This window comes from Gopherus evgoodei, chromosome 2 (genome assembly GCF_007399415.2).
Source record: "Gopherus evgoodei ecotype Sinaloan lineage chromosome 2, rGopEvg1_v1.p, whole genome shotgun sequence".
In the NCBI taxonomy this organism is placed as follows: domain Eukaryota; kingdom Metazoa; phylum Chordata; order Testudines; family Testudinidae; genus Gopherus; species Gopherus evgoodei.
The window spans coordinates 260,372,028-260,387,050 of NC_044323.1; the positions used below are offsets into that span (position 1 = coordinate 260,372,028).

At 45.9% G+C, this 15,023-nt stretch overlaps 1 protein-coding gene across 2 annotated transcripts in view; it reads right to left on the reverse strand.

The window, feature by feature from the left end:
* The window catches only part of AZIN1 (antizyme inhibitor 1), a 68,278-nt gene that overhangs the window by 27,535 nt on the left and 25,720 nt on the right, over positions 1-15,023 (reverse strand). For both annotated transcript variants that reach the window (XM_030553629.1, XM_030553628.1), the window contains exon 3: positions 2,946-3,143. In XM_030553629.1, coding sequence (XP_030409489.1) covers positions 2,946-3,047 — 102 coding nt within the window. In that variant the 5' untranslated portion in view covers positions 3,048-3,143. The remainder of the gene's footprint in view (positions 1-2,945; positions 3,144-15,023) is intronic.

Sequence of the window (15,023 nt, forward strand, 5' to 3'; positions counted from 1 at the left end):
ACAAAGGACAGTAGAAAAATAAAAATCACGTATCTATAATGGTGGATCTGAAGTCAAAGCAAAAATACCCTATGAAGTACAAACCTCTCATATTTATTAGGTCAAAGAATGACTGGGAATCATAGATTATATATTTTTTATTCTGCCATTGGCTTAATGTATGGCCTTAAACAATTCATTTGACTTCTGTGCCAAAATTTTCCCAATTTTAAAATGAAGGCAATACATACTCCTTCAAAGAAACCGTTAAAATTATTTATATAATACTTTAAAATTCCTTGGATGAAAGGCCCTACCTTAAATGCCTAGTATTACAGATTTTGCAAGAACTATATCTAAAGTAACAAAATATTTCCATTACAAGCACTTTTTTATTTTTTAAAAAGAAGTCTTAACTTTCCTGAGCAGGGGTAGGACCATAGCATCACAGAAATGTAGGACTAGAAGGCACATCGATAGGTCATCCAGTCCAGTCCCCTGGATCACTGGGACTGGATTGCGGTCCCTACCTCAGCCATCACCTGGATGCTTCCCCTTCCCTTCTCCTCCCCCAGCAGCATGCCCCCCAGCCTCAGCCACTCCCCCACCCCTGATCCCTTCCCCCATGCCTCCCAAGGTTTAATCACAGGTATGTTTAGTAAAAAAGTCATGGAAAGGCCATGGGCTGTGATTTTTTGTTTATTGCCCGTGACCAGTCCATAACTTACTAAAATTACCCATGACTAAATTGTAGCCTTAATCATGACCATCCCTGGCAGGTCTTTGTCTATCCTGACTGTAAAAACATCTAGTGATGGAGATTCCACAACTTTCCTGGGTAATTTGTTCCCGTGCTTAACTACCCTTACAATTAGAAAATTTGCCTTTTTGTAATTTAAGTCCATTACTTCTTGACCTGCCCTCTGTGGATAAGAAGAACAATTTATCACCTTCTTCTTTGTAACAACCTTTCATATTTGAAAACTTTTATGTCCCCCCCTCCCCCAATAGTCTTCTCTTGACTAAACAAATCCTATTTTTTCAATCTTTCCTTGTAGGTCGGTTTTCTAGACCTTTAATCATTTGTGTCGCTCTCCTCTGGACTTTCTCCAATTTATCCACATCTTTCCTGTGGAGGCCTTTGCTGAGCAATTTAGTGCTGAGCAATGTTCTCCAACTGAGACCTTAGTGCTGAGCAGAGTGGAAGAATTACTTCTCATGTCTTGCTTACAACACTCCTGTTACTATGTCCCAGAGTGATGTTCACTTTTTTTGTAACAATATTACAATGTTGACTTGTATTTAGTTTTTGATCCACTATAATCCCCAGATCTTATTCTGCAGTACTGCTTCCTAATCAGTCATTTCCCATTTTGTATTTGTGCAATTGATTATTCCTTAAGTGTAGTACTTTGCACTTGTCCTTTCTGAATGTCATTCTATTTCTTTCAGACCATTTCTTCAATTTGTCAAGATCATTTTGAATTCTAATCCTATCCTCCAAAGTGCTTGCAACCCCTCCCAGCTTGGTATTGTATGCAAACTTTGTAAGTGTACTCTCTGTGCCACTAGGCAAATTTATGAAGATACTGACTAGAACTGAACCCAGGACAGATCCCTCCTGCACCCCACCTGATATGCCTTTTCAGCTTGAGTATGAACCATTGATAGCTACTCTCAGAGTACGATTTTCCAACCAGTTGTGCACCCACCTTGTAGTAGGTTCGTCACTAGGTTATATTTCCCTAGTTTGCTTATGAAGAAATCATGTGAGACGGTATCAAAAGTCATACTAAAGTCGAGATATAAGACATCTACTGCTTCCCCCCTCCACAAACCCTGTTACTCTGTCAGAGAAGGATATTAGGTTGGTTTGACATGATTTGAGGTTTTTCCCCCCATTTATCTGAGGCATCAAGATTATAATTACAATTCTATAGAAGAGTCTATACTAAAAGTACATTAAGGTTCTAAAGTCAAACACTCAAAAGTTAGGAAAATGCCAGGTCACCTGTGCAACCTTGTTAACTCTTAAGTATGGCATAATAAAGAACAGGGGTTCTATTCTGAGCTCTGCCACAGATGGCCTTGTGCAACCCTTCCATTACCCCTTTATGCTGTTTGCCTGCTTCTTAAGATAGGGGTGTGATACATGCTCAATAAAAATCACAGAATTAATAAAACCAGTCCGTAAAAGATACAAGACTAGAACTCATGGTCTCCTCCTGGCTCCCAGGACAGCATACCTTCCTCTAGGCTGAAAGAGTAGCTGCTGTTGTTCCCCCACCCACTCTGTTCCTAGCATGTAGGAGGCTCACTGGGAACTGGAAGCATATACAGTGCACTTAGCATATGCAGAGAAGAGCTCTATGGGACTAGTGGGGCTACTCAGTGCAGATGGAATATAGAAACTTTAACAGGAAGACCCAAACAATCTCTGAGCATGTGCAAATGATTTTTTTCAGAGGCTTATGAATCAGCTAAATCTGGGCAAATTTTCATGGGGGCAGTAAAAGACACTTCTGTAACCCCAGCACTATCTACTGGCCAAACTTCAGGTCGCTGCTCAAAATCCCATAGATGCTAAAGCTCTTCATAGGAACAGCTGGATAATTTTATTTATTTAACATTGGCAAAGCGATTTCCTCCACAACCTCATTTTTGGAAGTGGCTGACCAGTTTTTGCTCAAACTTTGCCAACAAAATTCAGCCTGAGGCAGAGAGCAAACATGGAAAATTTCAGCCCAAATGGTGAAAATTCAGCAAAGTTATAAGCAATTAGAAAAGGGTTTCTAATTAAAAAGGTTAGGCAACCTTAACTGTGTGTGTCATTGCCATCTTGCCTACAATACACTTGGCTAGTCAGACTTAATTTGAGACTAGGAATTGAAGAATTTAAGTACTAGCAAATTATACATGAAAATTAATTCAGTTAAACTAGAAGGGTTTGGGTATCAAATACTTACAAGTGTATGTTCATAAACATAGTTGTCAATAACATCTCCAAGAGTTGCTCCTTCATCCAGCAGGCCTACGGAGTAGTTTGCATCCTCAAGAAATCCTTTCATCTCAGCCGTATTCCGCAAAGCCGACAGTCATAAACCAAGAAACACAAGGGACAGGCCGTCAAGCCTTGGATCCGGGTCCTTAAATTATGCAACAAACTGCACAACAGAAAAAAAAATGGTAAAATAAACCAGTTGATAACAAACAACACACATCATCCCCCAAGGCTTCTATTTTAATTTAAGAAGGACCTTCCGTTTTTGGTGTGCTGCAAATGATAAGACCCTTGTTAAATGAAGCTTTCTGCTCTGCTCCCTTCACTTACCTTGGATCAAGAGACTGTGGGTCCTGCACAAAGATGCACAATTTTACTAAGTCTCGGAGTAAAATAGAATAAAACTGCCTTAAACTGATGCTAAACTTTGAGATGAGTCAACTGTCATATTTTCTACTAGAAAGGCACTACCCTTACCTCTATTCAAATGGCTGAAATAGTTCATATGAAAGTCCTGTTCTTGGTAAGGGTCTCAGGCTGGACACATTTATTTGTGTTTCATGACAGGAATTAAAAATGTACTGCTCTGGATTATACAAATTATTAAAAATACTCATGGATAAACCATAAACCCAAAAGGTGGGTGGATGGAAACTTGTTTGCAATATTGTTATATCCATGTTGGTCCCAGGATATTAGAGATAAGTTAGGTGAGGAAATCTTTTTTATTGGGCCAACTTCCATTGGTGAGAAAGACAAGCTTTTGATCTGTACAGAGCTATGTGTTTTTTGAAAGTATGTCTTTCACCAACAGAAGGTGGTCCAATAAAATATATTATCTCATCCACCTTGTGTGTGGAAGCATAATTCAATGTCCAGAGTGCGATCAGCACTGGATGTTCTTTATCATCTTAATAGCTGCAACCCCTTCTGTGTTATTCCTCATATTTGGAGACAGATACCAAGGCTTTCAACAGTATGCTTCTTGCTGAGGCCCGGTCTACAAAAGAAAATTAGCTTGGTATAACTACGTTGCTCATGGGCGTGAAAAATCCATAATCCCGAGAAATGCAGTTAAACCAACCTAACCACAGGTGTGGAAAATGCTAGGTCAATGGGAGAATCCTGGCAACTGCCTCTGAGGGAGGTGGAGTATCTACGCTGACAGAAGAACCCCTCCCATCGGCATAGGTAGCGTCCTCACTGAAGTGCTACAGCAGTACCACTGCAGCGTTTTAAGTGTAAACAAGCCCCTATTCGTGGAGGCCTTATCCACAAGAAAGCCTTGAGTCTATTGGAAACATGCTAGCACTGAGATTTGTTAGGCTGTTTTTATATTTTCCGTTCACAGTTTTGTTTTGAATTTATAAAATAAAAATGCATACTTATTCTATGCATATATTAAATCCAGGATGGAAAAAATACTTGACGTTGTGGTGGTCTAACTTTATATACTGTCTTTCACATCTCTTATTCCGAAGAGCTGAAGATATCAATGGAGTGGAGATAACATCAATGAAAAGCAGTTATTTAAGAAACTCTAAAATTGTATAAGAGCTATAACTGCATGTTTTAAAACTCACTTGTTGCATGTGCTATGTTGAGATTAAACACAGACTTCAAAATAAATCACTCATGTAAGAAACATGCAAATATACATATTTCTAAATATATTCATAGCCAAGTTTCAGTTAATTTGTCTTTTGTTTAATAATAAAGTCTGTATTGGCAGTTAAAAGTTTTTTTCTGAACAAGGTGCTTCAATTCAATTTAACAGTGACAATTTGGGTCAGGAAGGGCCCTGAATAACTAAAACATGCACAATGTATTAATATGGGGGTATGTGACATAATGCCAAGTAATTTCACATAAAAATGTGCACATGGCTGAGAATTACCAATTGCTGACTGGATCATTCCATCAGTCTTACTTGCTTAATAGGCTGAACTCTTTTAATCCTGCTTAAAACAAGTTCTGTTAGAACCCTTTGAGATTTTAAAGATTAACTATCCAGATCCTAGGCTGGAGTTTATAAAAAATTGTCTAGCTACCATTTTTACATAAACATTGTGGATATTGCCCAAAAACTCTGGTTGAAGATGTCACACTGATTAGGAAAAAGTTGAGAGCTTACTAGAAAGATATGCTACTTTGCTTTGAAATAAAAGCTTTGTAGATTTTAACAACAGTTCTTAGAACAAATTGTACAGAAACTGCAATAACCAAATGAAAAGAAAGGACAGTTACCTGTTCCATAACTAGCGTTCTTTGAGATGTGATGCTCAGATGTATTCCACAGTAGGTGTGCGTGCTTGCCACATGCACCGGTGCCTGAAGTTTTTCCCTTAGCAGTACCCATGGGGGAGGGGGGGAGAGCACCGCTGCGACCCCTGGAATGATGCCTCTATATCGTGCTATAAGGGGAGCTGCGCACTCCCCCCCATCCTCGGTTCCTTCTTGCCAGACAACTCTGACAGAGGGGAAGGAGGGCAGGATGTGGAATATACCTGAGCAACACATCTTGAAGAACGCCAGTTGCGGAACAGGTAACTGTCCTTTCTTCTTCCAGTGATTGCTCATGTGTATTCCACACTAGGTGACTCCAAGCTATGTCTGATGGAGGCAGGTAGGAGTTTACAGGTTTCTGGGATGCAGTACCATCCTACCAAACCCGGCGTCATCCCGTACTTGGGAGACGATCGCATAATGCGAAGGTGTTGACAGAGGACCACGCGGCACCTCTGCATATGTTCTGGATAGGGATGTGAACTACATAGGTGGCCGACGAGGCCTGAACTCTCGTAGAATGAGCCTTAACAATAGGCAGCGGGGGAAGCCTTGCCAGCTCATAACGTGTATGCATGAGCTGATCCAGCGCGAAAGGCTCTGGGTATAAATCATCTGCCTCCTCATCTGTTCAGCCGACGCAACGAACAGCTGCGAGGATTTCTGGAATGACCTGGTTTGGTCTAGGAAAAAGCCAACACCCTACGCACATCTAGGCTGTGTAGGCGGCACTCCTCGTTGAAGGAATGAGGCTTAGGACAGAGTACCACTAGGAAAATGTCCTGATCCATATGGAAGGTGGAAACCACCTTTGGGATAAAAACGGAATGTGGATGAAGCTGGACCTTACCGTTGTGGAAGATTGCATATAGGGGTTCCAAGGTCAAGGTCTTAAGCTCCAAGACACATTGGACTGATGTAACGGCCACAAGGAATGATATCTTCCATGACAGGTGAGACCAGGAACACGTGGCCAAGGACTCAAAGGGAGGACCCATGAGACTGGATAACATTAGGTTTAGATCCCATTGTGGCACGAGGGGCCTAGCATATGGGAATGAACAATCCAGGCCCTTTAGAAAGCGGGAGGTCATACTGTGGGAAAAGATTGAGTGGGCCTGTACTGGCAGGTGAAAGGCCGATATGGCCGCCAAATGCACCCTGACGAAGGTGGGAGCTAGCCCTTGGGTCTTAAGGGACAGGAGATAATCGAGAATGAGTTGGAGCAATGCAGACGATGGGGAAGTTCCCTACTCCCCTGCCCACCTAGAGAACCTAGACCATTTGGCCAGGTACATCCATCACGTGGACGGCTTTATGCTTTCCAGCAGAACTTGTCTGACATTCTCTGAACACCTCCCCTCTTCATCAAACCACAGAGCAACCATGCTATCAGGTGAAGTGCGGCCAGGTTGGGGTGGAGGAGGCATCCCCAACTCCTGGGAGAGGAGATCCGGGCGAAGCAGCAGCCAACGTGGAGGAGCCGTTAAGAGTTGCAGGAGAGTCCCGTACCAGTGCTGATGGGCCCAATCCAGGGCTATGAGGATGACACGCGTCCTGTCTGCTTTTACTTTTTGCAGGACTTTGCCTATCACGGGGAAAGGTGAGAAAGCATAGCAAAGTGGGGCAGACCACCAGAGGAAGGCATCCGAATCACCCCCTCTTCCTGTCCCTCCCCTGGAGCAGAACTGGGGGCAGCTGCAAAGAGGTCGACCCGGGGAACTCCCCACTCTTGGAAGAGCCGCAGGGCGACCTCCCAGTGGAGCGACCACTCATACTGGTGGGAAAACACCCTACGGAGGTGATCGGCCCCGCACATTGCGGGCATCGGTAGGTGCAAGGCTTGCAGGGAGATATTGTGGGCTATACAGAACTCCCAAAGGCTCAGGGCTTCCAGGCATAGGGCCGAGGAATGCATTCCTCCCTGTCTGTTGATGTAATACATCGCAGCCATATTGTCCATGAGGACTCTGACCACCTTCCCATGAAGGTGCCCGCAGAAGGCCACGCTGTATTGCCCTGAGCTCCCTGATGTTTATGTGTACAGATAATTTCGAAGCTGACCATCTCCCTTGGATTTGAACGTTCCTATGTGGGCTCCCCAGCCCACGTCTGAGGCATCTGACACCTGATCTAGTGAGGGGGAGATTTCTTGGAAGGGGACCCCTTGCAACATATTGCGCAGGAGGGACCACCATTGTAGGGCAGCAACTACCTGGGACGGTATCGTGACAACCTTGTCCAGCCCATCCCAAACCTGGGAATACTGGGAGGCCAGCTAGAGCTGGAGGGGCCTCATTCTGAGCCTGGCACGGCAAACCACGGACGTGCATACTGCCACGTGACCGAGGTTCTGAAGGCACAGTCTCACCGTCATCACTGGGAAGGCCGTGACTGAGGGAATGAGACCTTTTAGGGTCTCAAACCTGTCCCGGGGAAGAGAGAGGCTGTGGCCTCTAATGAGTCCAGTAGAGCCCCTATGAACTGTATGCATGGAACCGGGACTAACGTAGACTGGGCCTTGTTTACCACTAGGCCAAGATCTGCACATGTGGACAGAAGTCCCACCTGGGCCTGTACCCAGGACCAAGAAGTGCCCTAGAGAAGCCAATCGTCCAGGTAAGGGAAAATTTGTACCCCTTTCCTCTGGAGATAGGCTGCTACCACCACCATGCATTTGATGGAAAACTCTGGGGGCTGTGGAAAGGCCAATTCCCCTACCAGGAATCAGAGGAAACACCTGTGTCCCTCAAAAATATGGATATGGAAATATGCGTCCTGGAGAGCCAGGGCCGCAAACCAATCCCCAGGTCCAAGGAGGGGATGAGAGAGGCCCATAGCGGACCATAAAACTGTTGAGATCCCGGAGGTCTAAGATGGGCCTGAGGAAATACCAGGAATAGAAGCCCTTGTTCTGAAATTCTACCGGTACCCTTTCCACCACCCCCAGGTAGAGGAGGCGTGCCACCTCTTGCTCTAGGAGACGGGCATGCTCTGGATCCCCGAGGCTCGCCCAGCACTGGGAGTGGGGTGAAGTGAACTGCAACGTGTAGCCCTTGGAAATAGTGTCCGACGTTATCTGGGACCACTCCTCCACTCGGAAGGCAAATAAACGGTTGCAGAACACAAACTTTATTAACCGGCGGGAGGAGGGGTGTCTCCCTGGCAACAAACCTGGTGGCCCCCTGCAAAGAGTTAATACCGCCTCTTTCCCTGCCTTTTGCAAGGCCAGGCCCTGGGGCCGAGCGGGACTGACACTGGTACCTGCGTCTCTGTTCCCTCGGTCTCTTAGGAGGGGGCTCGTATCTGCCCCTAGCAGGAGAAGCCGAAGTTTGCGGCCTAGGTGTGTCCTTCGCCGGAGGGATGTACAGGCTCAAGGTTTGCAGGGTTGTACGGGAATCTTTCATCCCATGCAGGTGGACATCAGTTTGGTCCGCAAACAATGCTTTCCTGTGGAAGGGAAAGTCCCACATCAAGGACTGGGACTCTGCAGACAGTCTGGACAGGAGAAGCCATGACGCCCTGTGCATGGATACAGCAGAAGCTATCAATCGGGCTGATGTGTCTGCTGCCGCCTGGAGGGCTGCTTTCGCCGCTGATGCCCCTTCCTCTACCAGAGCCTTGAACCCCTTTTTGTCCTGCTCCAGGAGGAGAGGTTTGAACTTTGGCAGGGACCCCCATAGATTGAAGTCATATCTACTTAGAAGGGCTTGGTGATTGGCCACCCTGAGCTGGAAACTCGCCCAGGAATAAACCTTCCTGCCAAACGCATCCAGTCTCCTGGCATCTTTGTCCTTAGAGGTGGGTGCGAACTGACCGTGACGTTCCTGGTGGTTAACTGATTCTATTGGCTACCCCCTGGCGGAGAGGTAGGGGCACACGGCCTGGTGCCAAAGGATGACAGTACATTAAAGAGAGTCAGACGGCTCCATCTCCTCAGCTTGGAGCTGGAGATTGGATGCCACCCTCTTGAGGACTTCAGGGCTCACTAAGAGCTCCTCTTGTGGAATGGGCGGCAGTGCCGCTATGGTATCCTCCGGTGCCAGCGAGGGGACCAGCATGGAGCCTAGGGCATCGGATGGTACCGGTGGGTCGATCACAGGTCAGAGTCCGGGCATAGTACCATTGGCTCAGGACCTGTTGATTTCTCCCTCTGTCGTGGAGGGGAGGCCAAAGGAGCCTGAGAAACTCTGGCCACCGAGCGAGGTCTCGCCTGGGGAGGGATCTGCAGCCAGGGTGCCCATTAACACCATTGCCCTTGCCATGGTGCTCTGTGCCACTGACCAGCTTGGGTGCCGAGTGATGCAGTTTGCTCTCACAGAGCCACACAATTTGGAGACGGGCGGCTGGATGCCAATGTGGAGGTCGCCGACAATTGCATGGTACCGTAGGAGCGACGGTGCCTGCGCTGGGGCCGTCCACGTGACTGGGACCTTGAGGACAAAGATTGGTACCCGTCCAAGGCACTACTCATGTACTCATCCCGGCGGCCAGAGCTACGACACTTTGGTGCTGGTGAATTACGAGATGAGACCCATGCGCGGTATCTGGTAGAGCAGAAGCTCGAGTCGGAGTGTCTATGTTGGCGGTGACGGGATCGGCTTCAGTAGCTTTGACGCGAAGAAGAGCAGTTGGCATGGTTATCCCAGTGTCTGTGTCCCCGGTCACGGGTCATAGAGGAGTTCCGAGGCTCCCTCGCAGGCGGCAAGCCGGTCAGCCTACGCGGGGTAGAGGGCTGGGTGTGACCTGCAGGAAGACTGCGTCGAGCAAGGCAGCAAGCGGTGCTTCGAACGGGGACTGTGCCACGCCGGGGAGGGTTGTTGTGCTCCCAGTGGCGGCTTCCCTTGAGATCGGGGGCCTGTCTCAGGCGGCGCCCCGGATACTGAGAGGGTTAAAATGTCTCACGTGGCCTGTGCCGTCAACGGCATCCTCACCTCAGGGTAGGCACGGACGGATGGGACCGAGCTGCTCTGCTCAAAGCAAGTTGGAGGCCTAGGTCCCAAGGGGGATTGCAGGCTGCCCACCTTGGGTCCAGTCTCTCCCCACCTTTCTCTCGGCGCTGCTGAGTCTTCCCTTGCTTCTTTGAAGGGGAGCGATGCCGGCTAGTGGAGGGGACTTCGTGCTGCACTGAAGATGCGGTGCCAGGCGCCAAATCTGTGCAGCATGCCAGTGTCAGCACTGATTCCATTAGGAGCATGCAAAGTCTAATGTCCCTCTTCTTCTTAGTCTGCTGTTTGAAAGATCTACAGATCCTACAGTGCTCACTTACGTGGATCTCACCAAGCAGCGGAGACAGTGTGTGCGGGGATCACTTCTTGGCATAGAACTGCGACAGGAGTCGCACGACTTGAAGCTTGGGGCACAGGGCATGCCTCAAGCGCAAACAACTAACTTGAGAAACTATTTAACCAACTATTGAAAAACTGTACTACTAAGGCTAATTAGACAAGCAGCAGCAAGGCTGGAGCATGAAGTTCTGACTCCCTTCACTGGCGGCAGGAAAGAACTGAGAGTGGGGGAAAGTGCGCAGCTCCCCTTATAGCATGATATAGAGGTGCCACTCCAGGGGTCACAGCAGTGCTCCCCCTGCCATGGGTACTGCTAAGGGAAAAACTTCCAGCACTGGTGCACGTGGTGAGCAGGCACACCCACTGTCGAATACACATGAGCAATTACTCAAAGAACTCCTCATTGTTTCAAAGATCCGCATTTTCCTATATTTGAGGTCCTAAGTATAGCACAAAAAAGCTGTATTTCTATCAAGGGGTTAAAAATAATTTGAACCACCACAAAACATGGCTGAGTTTCTAACAGTTAGTAGGATAACTATGACTTCAGATGGCTTGAAGACAATTGTACTATTCCTGGGGGAATTCTGCACCACTGCACATGCGCAGAATTCATGTCCCCACATATTTCTTTGCTTCCCTGACAAAAAATGACTCTCTGATGGGAAGCAAAGGGAATCCGCAAAAGTTGTCACGTGCCACTCCCCAGCAGCGCGAGTGTGTTGTTCTGGATGCCCAGAGCAGCCAGCTGAGAGTTAAATCTGGGGGCAGGATGGGGTGGAGCTGGGGACGCTCCAGACAGTGGCTCCTACCCTGTGCCAGGCTCAGCTGTTAATCCTGGCTTGGCTGGGGAGGATGAGACTTGCTCTTCCCCTGCAAGGAGCAGTCAGGGCTGGGTCAGACTCACCTCAACCCCCACTTCTCAGTTGAGGAGGGGAGGAGTCATTGTAAAGGGAGCTGCTCCCCCATCCACCCAACCCCCATGCATCCAGGACCCTCCCCATCTATATCCCCCCAGGGCCCCCTGCACCCAAACCCCCACCCCAACAAGCCTCACATTCTGCATCTGGAGCCCCCCTGCACCCAAGCCCCTGCCCACTCGGCCTCTAGACCCTCACCCCTGCTTCCAAACTGCCCCTACACTCAAACCCCCATTCTGACAAACTCCACCCCAGATCTGTATCCAGATCCCCCTCCCCCCCAACAAGACACCTGTACGATTTCCCCACACCTGGATCCCCTCACACTTGCATCCAGCTGGGCTGAGCCTTTTTGCCTACCCCTAGTGCACCTGGCATGGAGGGGCATGGCCCTGGGGTGTTTCTGGGGCAGGCCTGCCCCTTGTGCTGTGTCAGGGGTAGATGCAACCTCACCACCAAGTCCACCTCCTAGTGAGGAGGGGACAGGGCTGCAAGGTGATCTCCCATCTCCATGCTGTCAGGAGCGTGTGCTCCCCCGTGCGATGTTGGAGCCATCACATTTATTTATTGACAAATAAAATTTACAGAATTTAAAGATACTGTGTGTAGAATTTTTATTTTTTGGCACAGAATTCTCTCAGGAGTAGATTGTACTAACCCCTTCACCCTTTCCCCAAAAAGGATACTCAGAAATGAAATTTAAAACTCATTTAACTAATCGTGTTTAGTAAGATTATGAAAAACAATACTGCTAGTATCTCAGGCCATCTTTGAGATGGACAAATAATACGCAGTTCTACTTAGCATTTTAATCTGGTGTATGGAAACAAAGCCTGGGGCCTTGATTCGTTTTAAAACTATATGATCAGATAAGTGCCTTAAATAAAACTGTACCTTCTTATCTAGCATACCTGCCATTGTACATATAGCTTATCTGAGAACTGTACTTTTGAGAGGCCTGCACAACCAAAACTACAGGAGAGTGAGATTGATTGTAAATAATTCTGTTGATGCCAAAGTTCTTAGCAGTAGAAACCTCACTACAAGTGATGTGAACCAGAAAGACAGTGGAGATGTCTATCAGATTAGGCTGAGTTTGTATGTTTGGCAATTAAAAATTTACTTTTAAACCTCAGCACATTTGGTTTGGAATCAGTGATGCCACTATAGAACACCAGCGTACTATTTACATAGCTACTAGGCACAATACATTATCATTTTAAACACTCCAACAGTATCCTAGGGAGGAGCCCATGAACCCAATTTTCAGACTGCAGGCAGCAGTTGCAACAAAACAACAGTGGGAAGACTATAGCTCAAATCTTCATTTTATTAAATTTGGTGTAATTCTGGAATCTATTCAGGGACTGATGGACAATAGAGAAGACAAGTTATAATAGACATTAAAATGATGGAAAATAGGCTCTCTGTTGCTGTTGTTTCTTAATACTACAATTTTAAAGGAAAAAATAGTGTTTGACTGTTCTTAAGATGTGTCCCTCTATGTGTGTTCCGCTGTAGGTGACTTCACAGTATTATCCCCCATGGAGGGCTGAGACTTTGGAGTAGAGTCTGTTACTACAGAGTACTGTGGAGTCCAAGATGGCATCAAAAGCCAAGTCTCCAGTAATTGCATACTGTTCTGTGAAAGTGTGAACAGAGGCTCAAGTCACACTTCTGCAGATTTCCAAGATAGGGACATCTTTAAGGAATGCAACCAAGGTAGAAATTGTGGCATGCATAAGGATTCTGGACAGAGGCAACAGTTTGCACCCCTGATAACAGTGATTAATGCAACCCCAAAACCCATTTGGATAGTCTTTGAGCCAATATGCACATATTAAAACACAATCCCAACTATATACATAAAATGATGGGGTTTAAATTAGCTGTTACCACTCAAGAGAGATCTTGGAGTCATTGTGGATAGTTCTCTGAAAAAATCCACTCAATGTACAGCGGCAGTCAAAAAAGTGACCAGAATATTGGGAATCACTAAGGATAGATTTAAAAATTTTATTAAGATGATAAAAAAAGTGAACGGTACAGAGTTTAAGCACAGAAGTTTTACAGATTGAGGGTGCAAAGTTTGGTTTAAGATCAGGCGGCATGAGGAATACATAATCTGCAATAGCCCTGATTGGAGGTAAAAGGCTGATGGTCAGCATACAGACAGATGTAAGGGTATGAAGTTCATAAAGTGGCTATGTTTGGGTATGGAGTATAATGAGTGGATTAATAGACCGAAAATATATTGCCTCTATACAAATCCAAGAAGGTTGGTGGTGACTGGACATCTAAAATAGTGAATGCCAGTGAAAATGAGGTAGGATCAGAGTCTAAAATAGGGAAAGAACAAAGTTAAAAATTACTTCGATAAGTTAGATGTCTTCAGATCACCAGGGCCTGATGAAATGCATCCTAGAATACTCAAGGGGCTGATGGAGGAGATATCTGAGCCTTTAGCAATTATCTTTGAAGAGTCATGGAAGATGGGAGACATTCCAGAAGACTGGAAAAGGGACTTATATTTGCCCATCTATAAAAACAGAAATAAGGACAAGCTAGGGAATTACAGACCAGGCAGCTTAGCTTCTATACCCCGAAAGATAATGGAGCAAATAATTGCAAATTTATTTCTTAAACACCTAGAAGACAAAGTGATAAGTAACAGCATGGATTTGTCAAGAACAAACCGTGTCAAACCAACCTGATAGCTTTCTTTGCCAGGGTAACAAGCCTTTGGGGTGGGGGGGGAGAAAAGAGAAGAGAATCGGTAGATGTGGTATATCTTAACTTTAGTAAGGCTTCTGATACTGTCTCACATGACCTACTCTTAAATAAACTTGGAAAATGCACCCACCTTTATAGTAGCTCCATCTAGGTTGTATCACTGGTTGGAAAATCATTCCCAGAGAGTAGTTATCTGTGGTTCACAGTCATGCTGGAAGGGTATAATGAGTGGGGTCCCGCAGAGATGGGTTCTGTTCAATATCTTCATCAATGATTTAGATAATGGCAGAGAAAGTACACTTATAAAGTTTGTGGACAATACCAAGCTGGGAGGGGTTGCAAGTGCTTTAGAGGATAGGATTAAAATTCAAAATTATCTGGACAAACTGGAGAAATGGTCTCAAGTAAACAGGATGAAATTCAATAAGGACAAATGCAAAGTACTCCACTTAAGAAGGAACAATCAGTTGCACACATACAAAATGGGAAATGACTGCCTAGGAAAAAGAGGACTGCAGAAAGGGATCTGGGTGTCATAGTGGATCACAAGCTAAATATGAGTCAACAGTGTAACACAGTTGCCAAAAAAAATCTTTTTGGGATGTATTAACAGGAGTATTTTAAGCAAGACATGAAGTAATTCTTCTCCTCTACTTCACACTCATTAGGCCTCAATATTGTGTCCAGTCCTGGGCACACATTTCAGGAAAGATGTGGAAAAATTGGCAAAAGTCCAGAGAAGTGCAACAAAAATGATTAAAGATTTAGAATACATGACCTATGAAGGCAGATTGAAAAAAATTGGGTTTGTTTAGT